We start from the raw sequence: 14,586 nt of genomic DNA, 5'->3' as shown, positions 1-14,586 counted from the left end.
TATCAGCCATAATCTCCAAATAACATCTTTATTTTTCATATTAACTGTACAATTCAAAATAAAACATCCTATCAGATAAATACTTCTGATTCAAAATTTCTATCATATACTTCATATATATATAAAGTTTGACATTAATCTATAATCATTTCCTATATCATCAAGATGCGTCAATATTAACGTTAATCAATTCCATAATCTAAACTAATGGCAAGGATAAAGTGAGTCCTTCCTCCCCATAGCATCAGAGGAAGCAATGCTCCGCTCGGCACCAATCCTAAAATTCATTTCAGCAACAATAAACAAATCATATAACAAAACAAATATAATCATAATCAACAAAATCATATCAATCACAATCATATATCCAATATGTCGTATTCTGATGTAACCTATACTTTGACATACTTATCTGAGTATGTCTCTGATCCTTTTCCGATAATAACTAATTTCGGCTAACTAAGCCCTAGTTCCATAACTAACATTCGTCATTTCCAACTATTGATAAAATACTCATGAAACATTGTTCCGTAGCTAATTTATTCTAAACATAACTTTTATGTTAATATGTGTATGCTATGTTAGTATTCATGTTGGAGGGTCCTTAGAATTTTCCTTGGTTCCATAATTTTTTTTTTGTTCTCTTTCAAATATTATTCGAATAATTCTTGACTTAAAATTTCATATCAGTAATTATACATTTCATTCGTTACTATGAGCCGTACCTCATAGGCTACATTATCTCTCGTTGTAGCAAACGGATTACTATGACCCGTACATCATAGGCTACATTATCTCTCGTTGTAGCAAACGGAGTTTTTCATATTCATTACTATGACCCGTACGTCATAGGCTACATTATCTCTCGTTGTAGCAAACGGATTACTATGACCCGTACGTCATAGGCTACATTATCTCTCGTTGTAGCAAACGGATTACTATGACCCGTACGTCATAGGCTACATTATCTCTCGTTGTAGCAAACGGAGTTTTTCATATTTTCTTTCTTTCTTTCTTTCTTTTTCTATGAGCATGTTACTCATTTCAATTTTTCTCCTCATTTCCATTTTCTGTGATTTTCTATGATTCACTGTGAGCATATTACTCATAGGTTGCATTTCAAATTTTCTTTCAAATCATTTCTATCAGTATATATGCATCAATTGCGTTGTTAATTTCCCTCCAACATTTATACTAACATCAACATACTTATTAACATAAAAGATATTTTAGAATTAACAAGTAAGAGAGCCTAATCATGAAATAATCATTCTTGCTATCTTATATTCATTCTACTTCAAATGTACCATTCATATGGCATAATAGAAATGTTTGCACAAAAGGCAAGTAATTCATAAAATGATCTAATTATTCGTATTATCTTAATAGTCTAGCATATTCATAATCGATCTTCAAAGGTGGGTTCTAAGCTAAAGGAACTCACATGAAAGTTCTGAAATCTATCCAAGCTTTCCTCACTCCAAGCTTCTGCACTCAAACCTTTTCCTAAGCCGTAGAAGCATCATTTACACTAACATAAAAACAATGTCTTCAGCTTAAATCCTACATCAGTCCCCATACTTCAAAATCGTCTCCCGACTTCAATACTGATCCAAAATTAGTGAAACCGGTGCCCAAACGACGGCAATTTTGTTAGCTAACCATAGCAACAAAAACCACCTGATTTGGAGTTACATAGAGAAAGTTATTACCATTTTAGTGGAGCCCTGTCTCAAAACCCGTAACCAAATTTCCAGCAGAATTTACCAACTTCAATTGCGTTTTCCGAATTCGTTTCTACTCCGAATCATACAAAATTTGTGTCTAAACTGTAGGGAATTGAATGAGGAATCCAAAAATCAAATAATCACTCTAACCTGAAATACACCGCAAAATATATAACCCAAAAACCATAATTCTGTCCTTACGAATTGTAGTTAATATTTCATAAAACTCAACCGTAACTTATCTAGCAATAGCAATCAATATCAACACTAACACCAGCCCAAAACACCACAACAACAGTCCAATTTAAGGTCATTAGCTTACTATTTCACTTAACTAGCATCCCATAAAATTCTCATTTCTTCTCTATCCTTTGATTCCTTAGAAACTTCCAATCTCTTTGTTCAAGAATATATTCTTGAGTGAGAATTTAAACATGGAGCAACTTAAACCAATTGAAAGGCAAGAATTGACACAAAATACAAAAATTGGGGTTAGGGTTCACTTGGGAAAGAAAGGAAGTGAGCTTACCTTTGTTTCTTAGTAGTTCCAACATATAGATTGAGAAGAATTGATCTCATCAAGCTTGAATCCATGGGAAAAAGTAGGAAAATTATAAAGATTGGATTTTGGTTTGAGTGAGGAAGTGATGATTTGGGAAGAAAAGAAGAAGGTGTCGTGAGAGTGAAAGAGAGAAAGGAGGGAGTAGTTTTCTCAAGTGAGAGAAATGGTAGTGGAAAAATAAAAGAAAAAAAATCTTGTGTAGTAAATGACCAAAATGCCCTTTCTACACTCTTCCTCAACTAAAATATACGATAAAATGCCGTAAAAGTTTTAAGCAGCAAATTTCATTTCCCGTAGTCCATTGAAATAATATAATTTGGTCCTGAAAGTCTTATGTGTAATTACCATTTTGCCCTTCTCTTAAAAATTCCAGGGATAGAATAACTGATATTGAATTTCTACATGAGGGGTATTACACTCTACCCCCCTTAAAGAAATTTCGTCCTCGAAATTTTAGAAATTTAATTGCTAATAAGCATAAACAATTTCAACTTTAGATTCCAACATACATCCATTACGAACTGATTCTTTCTGGCTGACTAATTTAAACTGTATAGGTACCAGCCACCACGCTTCCGCTGCGCCACTCTGATTTATTTCTTCACACCTTACATCATACTCCTTATACTGCGTCTTCTGTTAAGGTTTCATTCATCTCTCAGACATTTGTTCTAACTGTCATATACTAGTCTGAGTTGATCAGGCTCAGCCAGACATGACATTTGGAATAAATATCTGGAACCCAATAGTCACACTACATCTTATTGAATTCCATTGACCCAAGGCACGATCTGAATCGACCTGCTCTGATACCAACTTTGTCACGACCCAAAAATAATCATCGTGACCGGCGCACGAACTAGATCATTCTAGCCCGGCAAGCCTATTAGGCAAACTTGAAAACTAAAATAAATAAATAAAAATTCCAATTTGAATTTTCATTTCAAAGAAATGTTCACTGAAATTTCGACAGAGTTTCCTCTGTATTTTCAACATTTCCAAGATGCAAATCCTGTTTTTAAAAGAAAATCTGTTCTATCAGCCATAATCTCCAAATAACATCTTTATTTTTCATATTAACTGTACAATTCAAAATAAAACATCCTATCAGATAAATACTTCTGATTCAAAATTTCTATCATATACTTCATATATATATAAAGTTTGACATTAATCTATAATCATTTCCTATATCATCAAGATGCGTCAATATTAACGTTAATCAATTCCATAATCTAAACTAATGGCAAGGATAAAGTGAGTCCTTCCTCCCCATAGCATCAGAGGAAGCAATGCTCCGCTCGGCACCAATCCTAAAATTCATTTCAGCAACAATAAACAAATCATATAACAAAACAAATATAATCATAATCAACAAAATCATATCAATCACAATCATATATCCAATATGTCGTATTCTGATGTAACCTATACTTTGACATACTTATCTGAGTATGTCTCTGATCCTTTTCCGATAATAACTAATTTCGGCTAACTAAGCCCTAGTTCCATAACTAACATTCGTCATTTCCAACTATTGATAAAATACTCATGAAACATTGTTCCGTAGCTAATTTATTCTAAACATAACTTTTATGTTAATATGTGTATGCTATGTTAGTATTCATGTTGGAGGGTCCTTAGAATTTTCCTTGGTTCCATAATTTTTTTTTTGTTCTCTTTCAAATATTATTCGAATAATTCTTGACTTAAAATTTCATATCAGTAATTATACATTTCATTCGTTACTATGAGCCGTACCTCATAGGCTACATTATCTCTCGTTGTAGCAAACGGATTACTATGACCCGTACATCATAGGCTACATTATCTCTCGTTGTAGCAAACGGAGTTTTTCATATTCATTACTATGACCCGTACGTCATAGGCTACATTATCTCTCGTTGTAGCAAACGGATTACTATGACCCGTACGTCATAGGCTACATTATCTCTCGTTGTAGCAAACGGATTACTATGACCCGTACGTCATAGGCTACATTATCTCTCGTTGTAGCAAACGGAGTTTTTCATATTTTCTTTCTTTCTTTCTTTCTTTTTCTATGAGCATGTTACTCATTTCAATTTTTCTCCTCATTTCCATTTTCTGTGATTTTCTATGATTCACTGTGAGCATATTACTCATAGGTTGCATTTCAAATTTTCTTTCAAATCATTTCTATCAGTATATATGCATCAATTGCGTTGTTAATTTCCCTCCAACATTTATACTAACATCAACATACTTATTAACATAAAAGATATTTTAGAATTAACAAGTAAGAGAGCCTAATCATGAAATAATCATTCTTGCTATCTTATATTCATTCTACTTCAAATGTACCATTCATATGGCATAATAGAAATGTTTGCACAAAAGGCAAGTAATTCATAAAATGATCTAATTATTCGTATTATCTTAATAGTCTAGCATATTCATAATCGATCTTCAAAGGTGGGTTCTAAGCTAAAGGAACTCACATGAAAGTTCTGAAATCTATCCAAGCTTTCCTCACTCCAAGCTTCTGCACTCAAACCTTTTCCTAAGCCGTAGAAGCATCATTTACACTAACATAAAAACAATGTCTTCAGCTTAAATCCTACATCAGTCCCCATACTTCAAAATCGTCTCCCGACTTCAATACTGATCCAAAATTAGTGAAACCGGTGCCCAAACGACGGCAATTTTGTTAGCTAACCATAGCAACAAAAACCACCTGATTTGGAGTTACATAGAGAAAGTTATTACCATTTTAGTGGAGCCCTGTCTCAAAACCCGTAACCAAATTTCCAGCAGAATTTACCAACTTCAATTGCGTTTTCCGAATTCGTTTCTACTCCGAATCATACAAAATTTGTGTCTAAACTGTAGGGAATTGAATGAGGAATCCAAAAATCAAATAATCACTCTAACCTGAAATACACCGCAAAATATATAACCCAAAAACCATAATTCTGTCCTTACGAATTGTAGTTAATATTTCATAAAACTCAACCGTAACTTATCTAGCAATAGCAATCAATATCAACACTAACACCAGCCCAAAACACCACAACAACAGTCCAATTTAAGGTCATTAGCTTACTATTTCACTTAACTAGCATCCCATAAAATTCTCATTTCTTCTCTATCCTTTGATTCCTTAGAAACTTCCAATCTCTTTGTTCAAGAATATATTCTTGAGTGAGAATTTAAACATGGAGCAACTTAAACCAATTGAAAGGCAAGAATTGACACAAAATACAAAAATTGGGGTTAGGGTTCACTTGGGAAAGAAAGGAAGTGAGCTTACCTTTGTTTCTTAGTAGTTCCAACATATAGATTGAGAAGAATTGATCTCATCAAGCTTGAATCCATGGGAAAAAGTAGGAAAATTATAAAGATTGGATTTTGGTTTGAGTGAGGAAGTGATGATTTGGGAAGAAAAGAAGAAGGTGTCGTGAGAGTGAAAGAGAGAAAGGAGGGAGTAGTTTTCTCAAGTGAGAGAAATGGTAGTGGAAAAATAAAAGAAAAAAAATCTTGTGTAGTAAATGACCAAAATGCCCTTTCTACACTCTTCCTCAACTAAAATATACGATAAAATGCCGTAAAAGTTTTAAGCAGCAAATTTCATTTCCCGTAGTCCATTGAAATAATATAATTTGGTCCTGAAAGTCTTATGTGTAATTACCATTTTGCCCTTCTCTTAAAAATTCCAGGGATAGAATAACTGATATTGAATTTCTACATGAGGGGTATTACACTCTCTGACCTAGGGAGTTTGGGGAGAACATTTTTCAAAACGTTATCTTGGATCCTTGGGTCGGAGGAGGAGATGATGTTTTCTATTTGGGTCTCATTATCTTATGCGCTTAGGGCACACGTTAAGGAATGCAAAATTAGAAACTTTTCATAGAAAAGAACAAAATTTTGACTTTAAAAAGTTAAATAAGGTTGAATGCACAACTTTTAAGACATTTATTTCTATTTTGAATTTCTTAGCATATGCCCTTGGAGCACATGTTACCATTTGCCTTTCTATTTTGAATCCTCTCTTCGTCCAATTCTTGAAAAGTTTTGGGAGGAACATATTTAAAACCTCAAGACAACTCTCTCCATTGAAACTCGTTGAGATTTGGGTAGAAAAATGTTATCCCAAATAAGAGTGTGGAGAGGATGCTTTCTAAAAACATTATCTTTGATCCTCTCGTGTCAAAACTCTTTGGAGTTCGGAGTTTGGGGAGGTACCTTTCAAAAACATATTATTAATTATCTCTTATCTTCTCTACATCAAAACTCTTGAGAATTTTGGAGAGATTCTTACTAAACGTTATATCAAAAGTTTTGTTTTTCTAATTAAATAGACTTCTATGGTTTGATTTTAAAATTCTCATCAAAAAGATAAAAGACATGAGGCTTAGCCAAACATGTCAATTTGAAAATTCTTTCGATTGCACCGAGATTTCATGTGAGTTTGCGCATTTGTTATAATGAAAAATTGACTCAAAACTTGCCTACCAATCTATCTTAAATTATGAGATAGTTCCAATATATTGATTTGGAAGGTTGTGTATTTGTAATGTTTATATCCAATTGAATGAGATGGTCTAGTGGTTGAATGCACTATTGTTTATTTATTTTTAATAAAATTCATTATTTTAAAAGGGAAAAAATAATTCAAAATGAATGGAATCGTCCCTTTAGGGATAAGAACTCGCGTCGATGTGTCAGTGTGATTGTTCAAAAGGTACCTTACTACTATGTCATTATAAAATCTTCTAAACTAACATGAACATTAATAATAAGACATACGAATTTGGAAGTTTTATAGCCTTTTTCTCTCTCATTTTATCAGGTTAAATCCTCCTCTTTTCTAATGCACGAGTGAAGTGTAGGAAACATTTTTTTTGTAAACTACTATTGAAATACACGCTTAGTGTTTTTGTGTAAATCACATTACGGGTTCTAAAATATCCGGAAGGAGATTTATTGGTCAGACCACTTGCATATAATATATACATATTGATGGAGACGAATCGAACCTAAATGCCAGTGTGGAAACAAACACACTTCTTTGTTCATTCGTCATTCATCGTAAGACTCTCTAATTACCATTTCAAGGGACTTCTCTATTAACTTCACTATCATCATAGTTTAGCAACATAATATATATGTGTGTTCGCGCATGCATGCGGTTACCATTTAGTTTGAACATATGAGAACATGATAATCATTGTTAATTGTGTTCCTTATATGACTACCCAGATGAAGAAAAAAAATGTAAAGGCAAAACCTCCATCCTTGCACCTATCAGACATATCCCATAACTTACGAATATTGTCAATCAAATCAAAGTACAATGCTTTTGCAGCGAATTTACATCTCTAACACAAAAGCATATGCACACATTCTGGTTTAGGTTTATCATGTTCACCAACCACCATATGAGTGTTTGTTACTTAGAGTAAAACCTCGTGGGAGGTAAAATCAATTTTCTCATATTGTTTTTTTAATGGAAAATATATATTTAAAGAAGATATGGAGGATACAATGTACAAAGGATGAAAATGATTGTCTGATAGACAAAATTAGACAATATTAATTTGAAGGAAAAATAATAAATATGAAAGGTTAGCAACAATGAACAAACAGTAAATAGATATATTTGTTATGGCCTTTGCAAGAATAGTAAACAAACCCGTTGATTTAGCACTTATCTCCTTGTGTTACGGTTTTTAGTGGTTGTAGGATATGACCGAGTCTCTCTCTTTCACCAAAAAATAATTCAAACATTGGATCATGAAAAAAACCGCATCTTACCTATCCAGTCATGAAAATTTCCACAGTTTCTTCATTGTCACGATTAATTCCTTAATGAATTAATTTGTGTAACAAAGTTCACAAAATTAATAAGGAAATATTGTGCATGTGCATCTCATCCAAGCCTAGAACATCAACTTTACATACTCAAGAATATCATGAGAACAAAAAATCTTACACCAACATGCACGTGTTGGTTTCAGCTTAGAAGAGAGAAGGCCCCACAAGCTATTGAAAAAATTGCATGCTATTACTACATTAATGATACAATAATCTTGTTATGATTTTTTATTTATTTTTCATTATCTAGGCATACATATTCATGAAATTTTAAGTATTTGGTGGAAAGGTTTTCCATTCCAGATGTAAAATAACAAAATGATGGGTAAAGATAGTAGTATGATGAAGGCATGGGAGGCCACGGTGAAGAAGACACAGGCAGTTGCGAAGAAGCGTGCAAATAGCATATTTGGATCAACATATGTAGCTTCACAACATGGAGATCATGAAGAAGAAAGCAAGGATGAAGAAGTATACCATGCAGAGAGGGTTCTACCTAATGGAGATTACTATAAAGGAGAATGGGTTGATAACTTCCCGCACGGGAAAGGGAAGTACTTATGGACAGATGGATGTATATATGTCGGAGAATGGTTCAAAGGAAAAACTATGGGAAAGGGAAGGTTCACTTGGCCTTCAGGGCCAGCTTATGAAGGGGAGTTCAAGAGTGGTTATATGGATGGAATAGGTGCATACACTGCTACTAATGGGGATACTTATAAGGGACAATGGGTAATGAATTTGAAACATGGTCATGGTGAGACGAGTTATTCGAATGGAGATAAGTATGAGGGAGAATGGAGAAGGGGTTTGCAGGATGGACAAGGGAGATATGAGTGGAAAGATGAGAACTATTATATTGGGGAATGGAGGAATGGGAGTATTTGGGGTAAAGGGTCATTTGTATGGAGTAATGGGAATAGGTATGATGGGTATTGGGAAGATGGTTTGCCTAAAGGGAATGGAACTTTCAAATGGGGTGATGGAAGTTTTTATGTAGGTAATTGGAGTAAGGATCCAAGAGATCAAAGTGGAACATATTATCCTTCTCCCGGGTCATCGCAATCGCAAGAGGGTCATCTTGATTGGGAACCACAACAAGTGTATACTGAGTTGAGTGAGTATCAAGTTAGTCCTGGGGAGAAGGTTTCAGTTTTGCCATCACAGAAGAGACTTGCAGTATGGAGGTCTACCAAGGGGGATGGTGGTAGTGCTAAGCCGAGAAGAATGTCAGTGGATGCAGGGAGGGCAAGTGTAGGGCTTGAAAAACCAAGTGATAGAATGCATTTATGGGGCGGCGGGGAAGGTGATGGTAATAGAACTCCAACTGGTAATAGAACTCCAACTGGTAGTAGAACTCCAACTAAAGATGATCATGAGTTGCTTGGTTTACATTTACATGCTTCTAATAATCCAAGACAAACTTTGAAAGCACCAAAGAAATCAAAGAGGCAGGGAGAGACCATATGCAAAGGACACAAGAATTATGAGCTCATGCTCAATTTACAATTGGGAATCAGGTAACGTAATTTTTTTTAAGAAACAAAAACAAACAATGTAGCGTTTTTATTCATGATAATTGTTTGAGTTGTTGCATATAATAGGCATTCTGTTGGAAGACCTGCCCCCTCAGCATCTTTAGATCTGAAACCTTCAGCTTTTGATTCCAAAGAGAAAGTATGGACTAGATTTCCTCCCGAAGGATCCAAATATACGCCTCCACATCCGTCCAGTGAGTTCAAATGGAAGGACTATTGCCCAGTAGTTTTTAGGTAGTTAATCCTTATTAATTTTTATTATTAAGTTCCCTTTTGCATATTATAATTGATCAACATATAACTACCTCTTAAAAATTCCCTCAGAACTCTTAGGAAGCTATTCAAGGTGGATGCAGCTGATTACATGTTATCTATATGTGGAAATGATGCCCTGCGTGAACTTTCTTCGCCTGGAAAAAGTGGAAGCTTCTTTTACTTGACCAATGATGACCGTTATATGATTAAGACAATGAAGAAAGCTGAGGCTAAAGTGAGTTTCATACTAATTATCTTATCGAAACCAAGGCACACACGTTATTAGCATAATATTGATTTGGACGTGCTGGTTTTATTTTGCAGGCTCTCTTGAGAATGCTTCCTGCTTATTACAATCATTTTCGAGCATTTGAAAATGCTCTAGTGACAAAGTTTTATGGTTTACATTGTGTCAAGTTAAATGGACCTTCTCAGAAAAAGGTGTACCTATCTGTTGTAGACGATTTTTATTGTTTAAAATAATTTAAGCATTTACTAGTATCTATCCTTATAGGAAAGCATGCATTTCTAATAAGAGAGAACTACGGAATTCATATTTATAAAATTTATGGATTTCAGGTACGATTTATCATAATGGGCAACCTTTTTTGTTCTGAGTATACCATACATAGACGCTTTGATTTGAAGGGTTCTTCACTTGGGCGCATAACGACTAAGCCTGAGTCAGAGATTACTGAAACCACCATCCTAAAAGATCTTGATCTAAATTTTATATTTCGACTACAACGATCTTGGTTTTTAGAATTTTGCAGGTGATAAAAGTTAAATATATTATAGAAAATTTTAATGTGACCTAGCTAGCTATCATATAACATATTTCTATTTTTACCTTCTCGAAAAGAATAAGCAATTGAACATGTCATGTGTTTGTTATATATGATCTCAGGCAAATCGACAGGGACTGCGAGCTTTTGGAACAGGAGGGAATTATGGACTATAGTCTACTAGTTGGCATTCATTTCAAAGATATATCACCAGAAGGAGATCTTATTCCTTCAGGATCTCATACTCCACTTGATGGTATTTTTCTTATCCGTAATAGTATATCTTGTCTTAATTTTTGTTCATCCTCGTTAAATTCGTAGAAAAATAATTTGGATGTTAAATTTTAGGTGATTCAGAGGGTGAAGGAACGCCCCGTATTTCACGCGAAGACATGGATCAACTTCTGCTAGATCCTTCCAGGTCACATGTCTTTCGAAAGTTTTAATATAGAATCAATGTTTATGAGATAAATTCTTAAAACAATTATTGTATATTTGTTTGTAGATGGGCAAGTATCAAATTGGGAGTGAATATGCCAGCACGGGTTGAAAGGACAGTGAGAACAAGTGATTGTGAATTACAACTCGTAGGAGAACCAATTGGAGAGTACTATGAGGTTGTCTTGTTTTTCGGTATCATTGACATACTTCAAGACTATGATATCAGTAAGAAGCTTGAGCATGCCTATAAGTCCATTCAATATGACCCAACCTCGATATCAGCCGTTGATCCAAGACAATACTCGAGGCGTTTTCGTGACTTCATATTCAAAATATTTTCACAAGATTCTTGAAATCTATCATAATCAACATTTTATTTTATATATACACAAAGATAGGGATCCTCAATTAACTTTGTTATATGTTTAGTTAGCAGATATATAGTGTACATCAAAACATTATACAAAATCCAGAAAGCAAGAACAACCATGTGTTTGCATCTTGTACACCGTTGCTAAAATGTAATTTCTCCAAGAGATGGGGGAAGAAACTGTGTTCCTTCATGTTGTAACTAATCTAGATGTATATTACTGTTTAGAATTAGGAAAATGGAAGATAAATGTTTTTGTTTAGTTTTGTTTACTTCATTACTGCCTTGTTTTAAAAATGAGAGCCTAAGCAACTAGAAAAACTGCTCAGACTCAATTTGGATATTGACCTTCACTAGAAAAGTAATACAACAAGTCTTAACTAAACTTCAATTTTCATGAAAAACAATATTATTTCAAAATACTGACATTTCAACTATGTTGGCATGTTCAACTGGACAACAATCAATTGCACCAGATAATACAACGAAGGCAGAATAGATTATCACAATAAGTATATATAAATGATCGTTCAGAAAAAGTATGTATAAATGAATAGAATTAACGTCCCTAATTATTTTTTTTAAGAATTCACATCACTAACTTTTATGGTCTTTCTTGTCAAAAAAAACTTTTATGGTCTTAGATGGTTCATTAAGATAATTGGGTCATATAGCAAGTGATTATTGAAGATTAAAATCGAATATCAAAGAAAATGTGGATGCAATCAAAATGAGAAATTTAAGAAACGTACAAGTGGAAAGGATGAAATAGAGGTGTAATAGGTCGGTTTGATTCTATATTTGGCTAAAAAAAAAAAACTAATCCTATAAAAAAAAATTGATTTGGTTTTTCTTGGTTACACTAAAAAAATTGATTTGGTTTAGTTTTTACAATTTTTTCACAAAATTCTTATTAAACTAAATTGATGGAGAACATATTGGTTTGGTCGGGTTTTGGTCGGTTCAATGGGTTGTTTTTTTAAAATTTTAAGAAACTTATTATAAAGAATCTAAAATAAAATAACTTTTTTGTCAAACATTTGATTTTTTATACTATTAAAAAAGTACACAATGTACAATGAAAATAGTAACATGTAGTTATTAAAATACACACATATAGCATATTTTTCTACAATAATACTAATAACTTAGATTTTAGGATTTATTGGATAATTTTTGTGAGTTTAATGTTCTTATAATTTTTTCAAAAAGTTATTATGAAGGTTTGAATGGAAATGCGAAAAAATAGAGTAAGGAAAAGAGAAAGAACACAAGGAAATTAAGTGGTTCCCTTATAGGTACATCCACTCTCTGTACATCCCGTGAAGGAATTTTACTACGTTAAAATTTTTGTTACAAGCAATCTCACCCCAAGACACCTAACAATGTTTCTAACATACACAAGATAGCATCCCACTATCTTACACCAATTCTCACCAACAATGACAAGAAACTTTACAACAAAGTAATTGAAGAATAAATTTGTATGGATGTATATCATAATCAATATCACTTGCAAATGGACTTGATGCTCAGAAAAAACTTTTCTTTATGAATGAAAAAGAATGAACAGAGTTTTTCCAAGAATGAGAATTTGAATGCAAGTGCAAGTGATATTGAAATTCACAATTGAGAGTTTAAAAGTTGTGTCAGATGCTTTGATTCTCAGTTTAATTTATAGAGGCTAAAAAGATGTTTATGAAGCAATACTATTTTTTCACTATATACAGTATATTACACTCTATATGCTATTGTCACGACCCAAAATTCAATATCGTGACCGGCGCAGGAACTAAAGCATCCTAGTCCGGCAAGCCTATTGACGACACTTGACAAACTATAATTTAAACAATTTTCAAATTTACTTTCACTTAAAATGACATCCACTGAAATTTCGACAGAGTTTCCTCTGTATTTTGAACACTTTCCAAGATATGAATCCTGTTTATATACTTGTATTATCAGCAGAATCTCAAAGTGACATAACTAGATGTTTGTACAACTCAAAACAAAACATTTCTAGACTATCAATAGCTGCAGATACATCGACCATTCAGTTTATACATAGAGGAGACCTACCAAAAGAATGACATTGATAGATCCTTAACTCTGCTACAAGCTTTCTACGCACTTGACTTTGTGTGACACCCTAAATCCCAAGAATAATTATTGCTATTATTTAATTAAAAATAGAGTTTGATTCGCAGCGGAAAGTGTCAAATAAAAACTTCTCTAATGATATAGGAATTCTTCCACAAAATTTAGGATATCACATTGACTCATAACAAACATAATTCATATTTCACTTCATTAAAAATTATAGTAATAATAACATCTAATCTTTTTTACATCATAGACAATGGTTTTCTTGCACAAAATTAAATAAGTAAGCATATCCCTTTTCCCGTGTCACTATCAGAGCGGTGCTTTTCCCCAAAATAATCGACGACACAAGACAAGTCCTCACGAAAGGCATGCACTTGACTCCAAGACTCATAACCTATATAACTACGGTTTCGCAACCGCAGGGCCAAGCCAGCAAACACAAACAACGAAAGGGTGAGTTCCGAGAACATGTAATAGTATAAAAAAAAATGAGAAGAACATGTAAGCAATTAAGTCAAAGTCGTTTCACATCACAACATAATATTCAGAACCTTGAAGAATATACTATATCATCTCAATCTATATTAGTAGAAAATATCATTACAACTTAAGAACCAAAAAAACTTCACAAACACAATGTCACAATTCAATTCCAACTAGTCACAACACATGTAGTCACCAATAACCATCTTCATAAGGACATCAACAAATAATCACCTTCATCGTCTCACACAATTACATTAATAGACATCACAAAGTAATTCGTTAAAACATCACAACTTAACAACTTGACTCGACAACACGACTCAACTTGGCAATGCACTCTTAACAACTTAACAACTTAAATCATCGTGAAACTTCTTGATATGCAAATGCATGTGGTACCATTCAACAACGTAAATGAGCGTAATTAGGCTCTTCAACATGTGAGCACAAAGGCTGC

At 33.5% G+C, this 14,586-nt stretch overlaps 1 protein-coding gene and 1 long non-coding RNA gene across 6 annotated transcripts; one reads left to right on the top strand and one right to left on the bottom strand.

Moving 5' to 3' along the window:
* Nucleotides 1-9: 9 nt before the first annotated feature.
* On the bottom strand, nucleotides 10-5,763 carry LOC146954725 (uncharacterized). Of its 5 annotated transcripts, none has more exons than XR_015014722.1 (4): nucleotides 5,582-5,763; nucleotides 4,770-5,202; nucleotides 2,257-3,602; nucleotides 10-277 (listed from the first exon to the last, which is right to left on the bottom strand). It is a non-coding gene; the product is annotated as an uncharacterized LOC146954725 (long non-coding RNA). The 5 variants fall into 5 exon arrangements; XR_015014720.1 differs by having other exon boundaries at nucleotides 4,770-5,154; XR_015014721.1 differs by lacking the exon at nucleotides 4,770-5,202 and adding an exon at nucleotides 1,445-1,877.
* Nucleotides 5,764-7,880: 2,117 nt separating this feature from the next.
* Nucleotides 7,881-11,797, top strand: LOC146954724 (phosphatidylinositol 4-phosphate 5-kinase 5-like). Its single transcript, XM_085718010.1, has 8 exons — nucleotides 7,881-9,668; nucleotides 9,753-9,920; nucleotides 10,011-10,176; nucleotides 10,266-10,382; nucleotides 10,521-10,714; nucleotides 10,849-10,982; nucleotides 11,075-11,147; nucleotides 11,232-11,797. The coding sequence occupies exons 1-8, from the start codon at nucleotides 8,467-8,469 to the stop codon at nucleotides 11,518-11,520; spliced, it is 2,343 nt and encodes a 780-aa protein (XP_085574136.1). The 5' UTR covers nucleotides 7,881-8,466; the 3' UTR covers nucleotides 11,521-11,797.
* Nucleotides 11,798-14,586: the final 2,789 nt, after the last annotated feature.

This window comes from Medicago sativa, chromosome 1 (assembly GCF_051527215.1).
Source record: "Medicago sativa cultivar Bolivia chromosome 1, Bolivia_mono, whole genome shotgun sequence".
Taxonomy (NCBI): Eukaryota; Viridiplantae; Streptophyta; class Magnoliopsida; order Fabales; family Fabaceae; genus Medicago; species Medicago sativa.
This window is presented reverse-complemented; position numbering and strand designations above follow the sequence as displayed.

Coding starts and splice junctions, on each gene's coding strand:
- LOC146954724 (XM_085718010.1), top strand. CDS start 8,467: ATGATGGGTAAAGATAGTAGTATGATGAAGGCATGGGAGGCCACGGTG. Junction 10,715..10,848: donor TGGTTTTTAGAATTTTGCAG/GTGATAAAAGTT, acceptor ATATGATCTCAG/GCAAATCGACAGGGACTGCG. Junction 11,148..11,231: donor CTTCTGCTAGATCCTTCCAG/GTCACATGTCTT, acceptor ATTTGTTTGTAG/ATGGGCAAGTATCAAATTGG.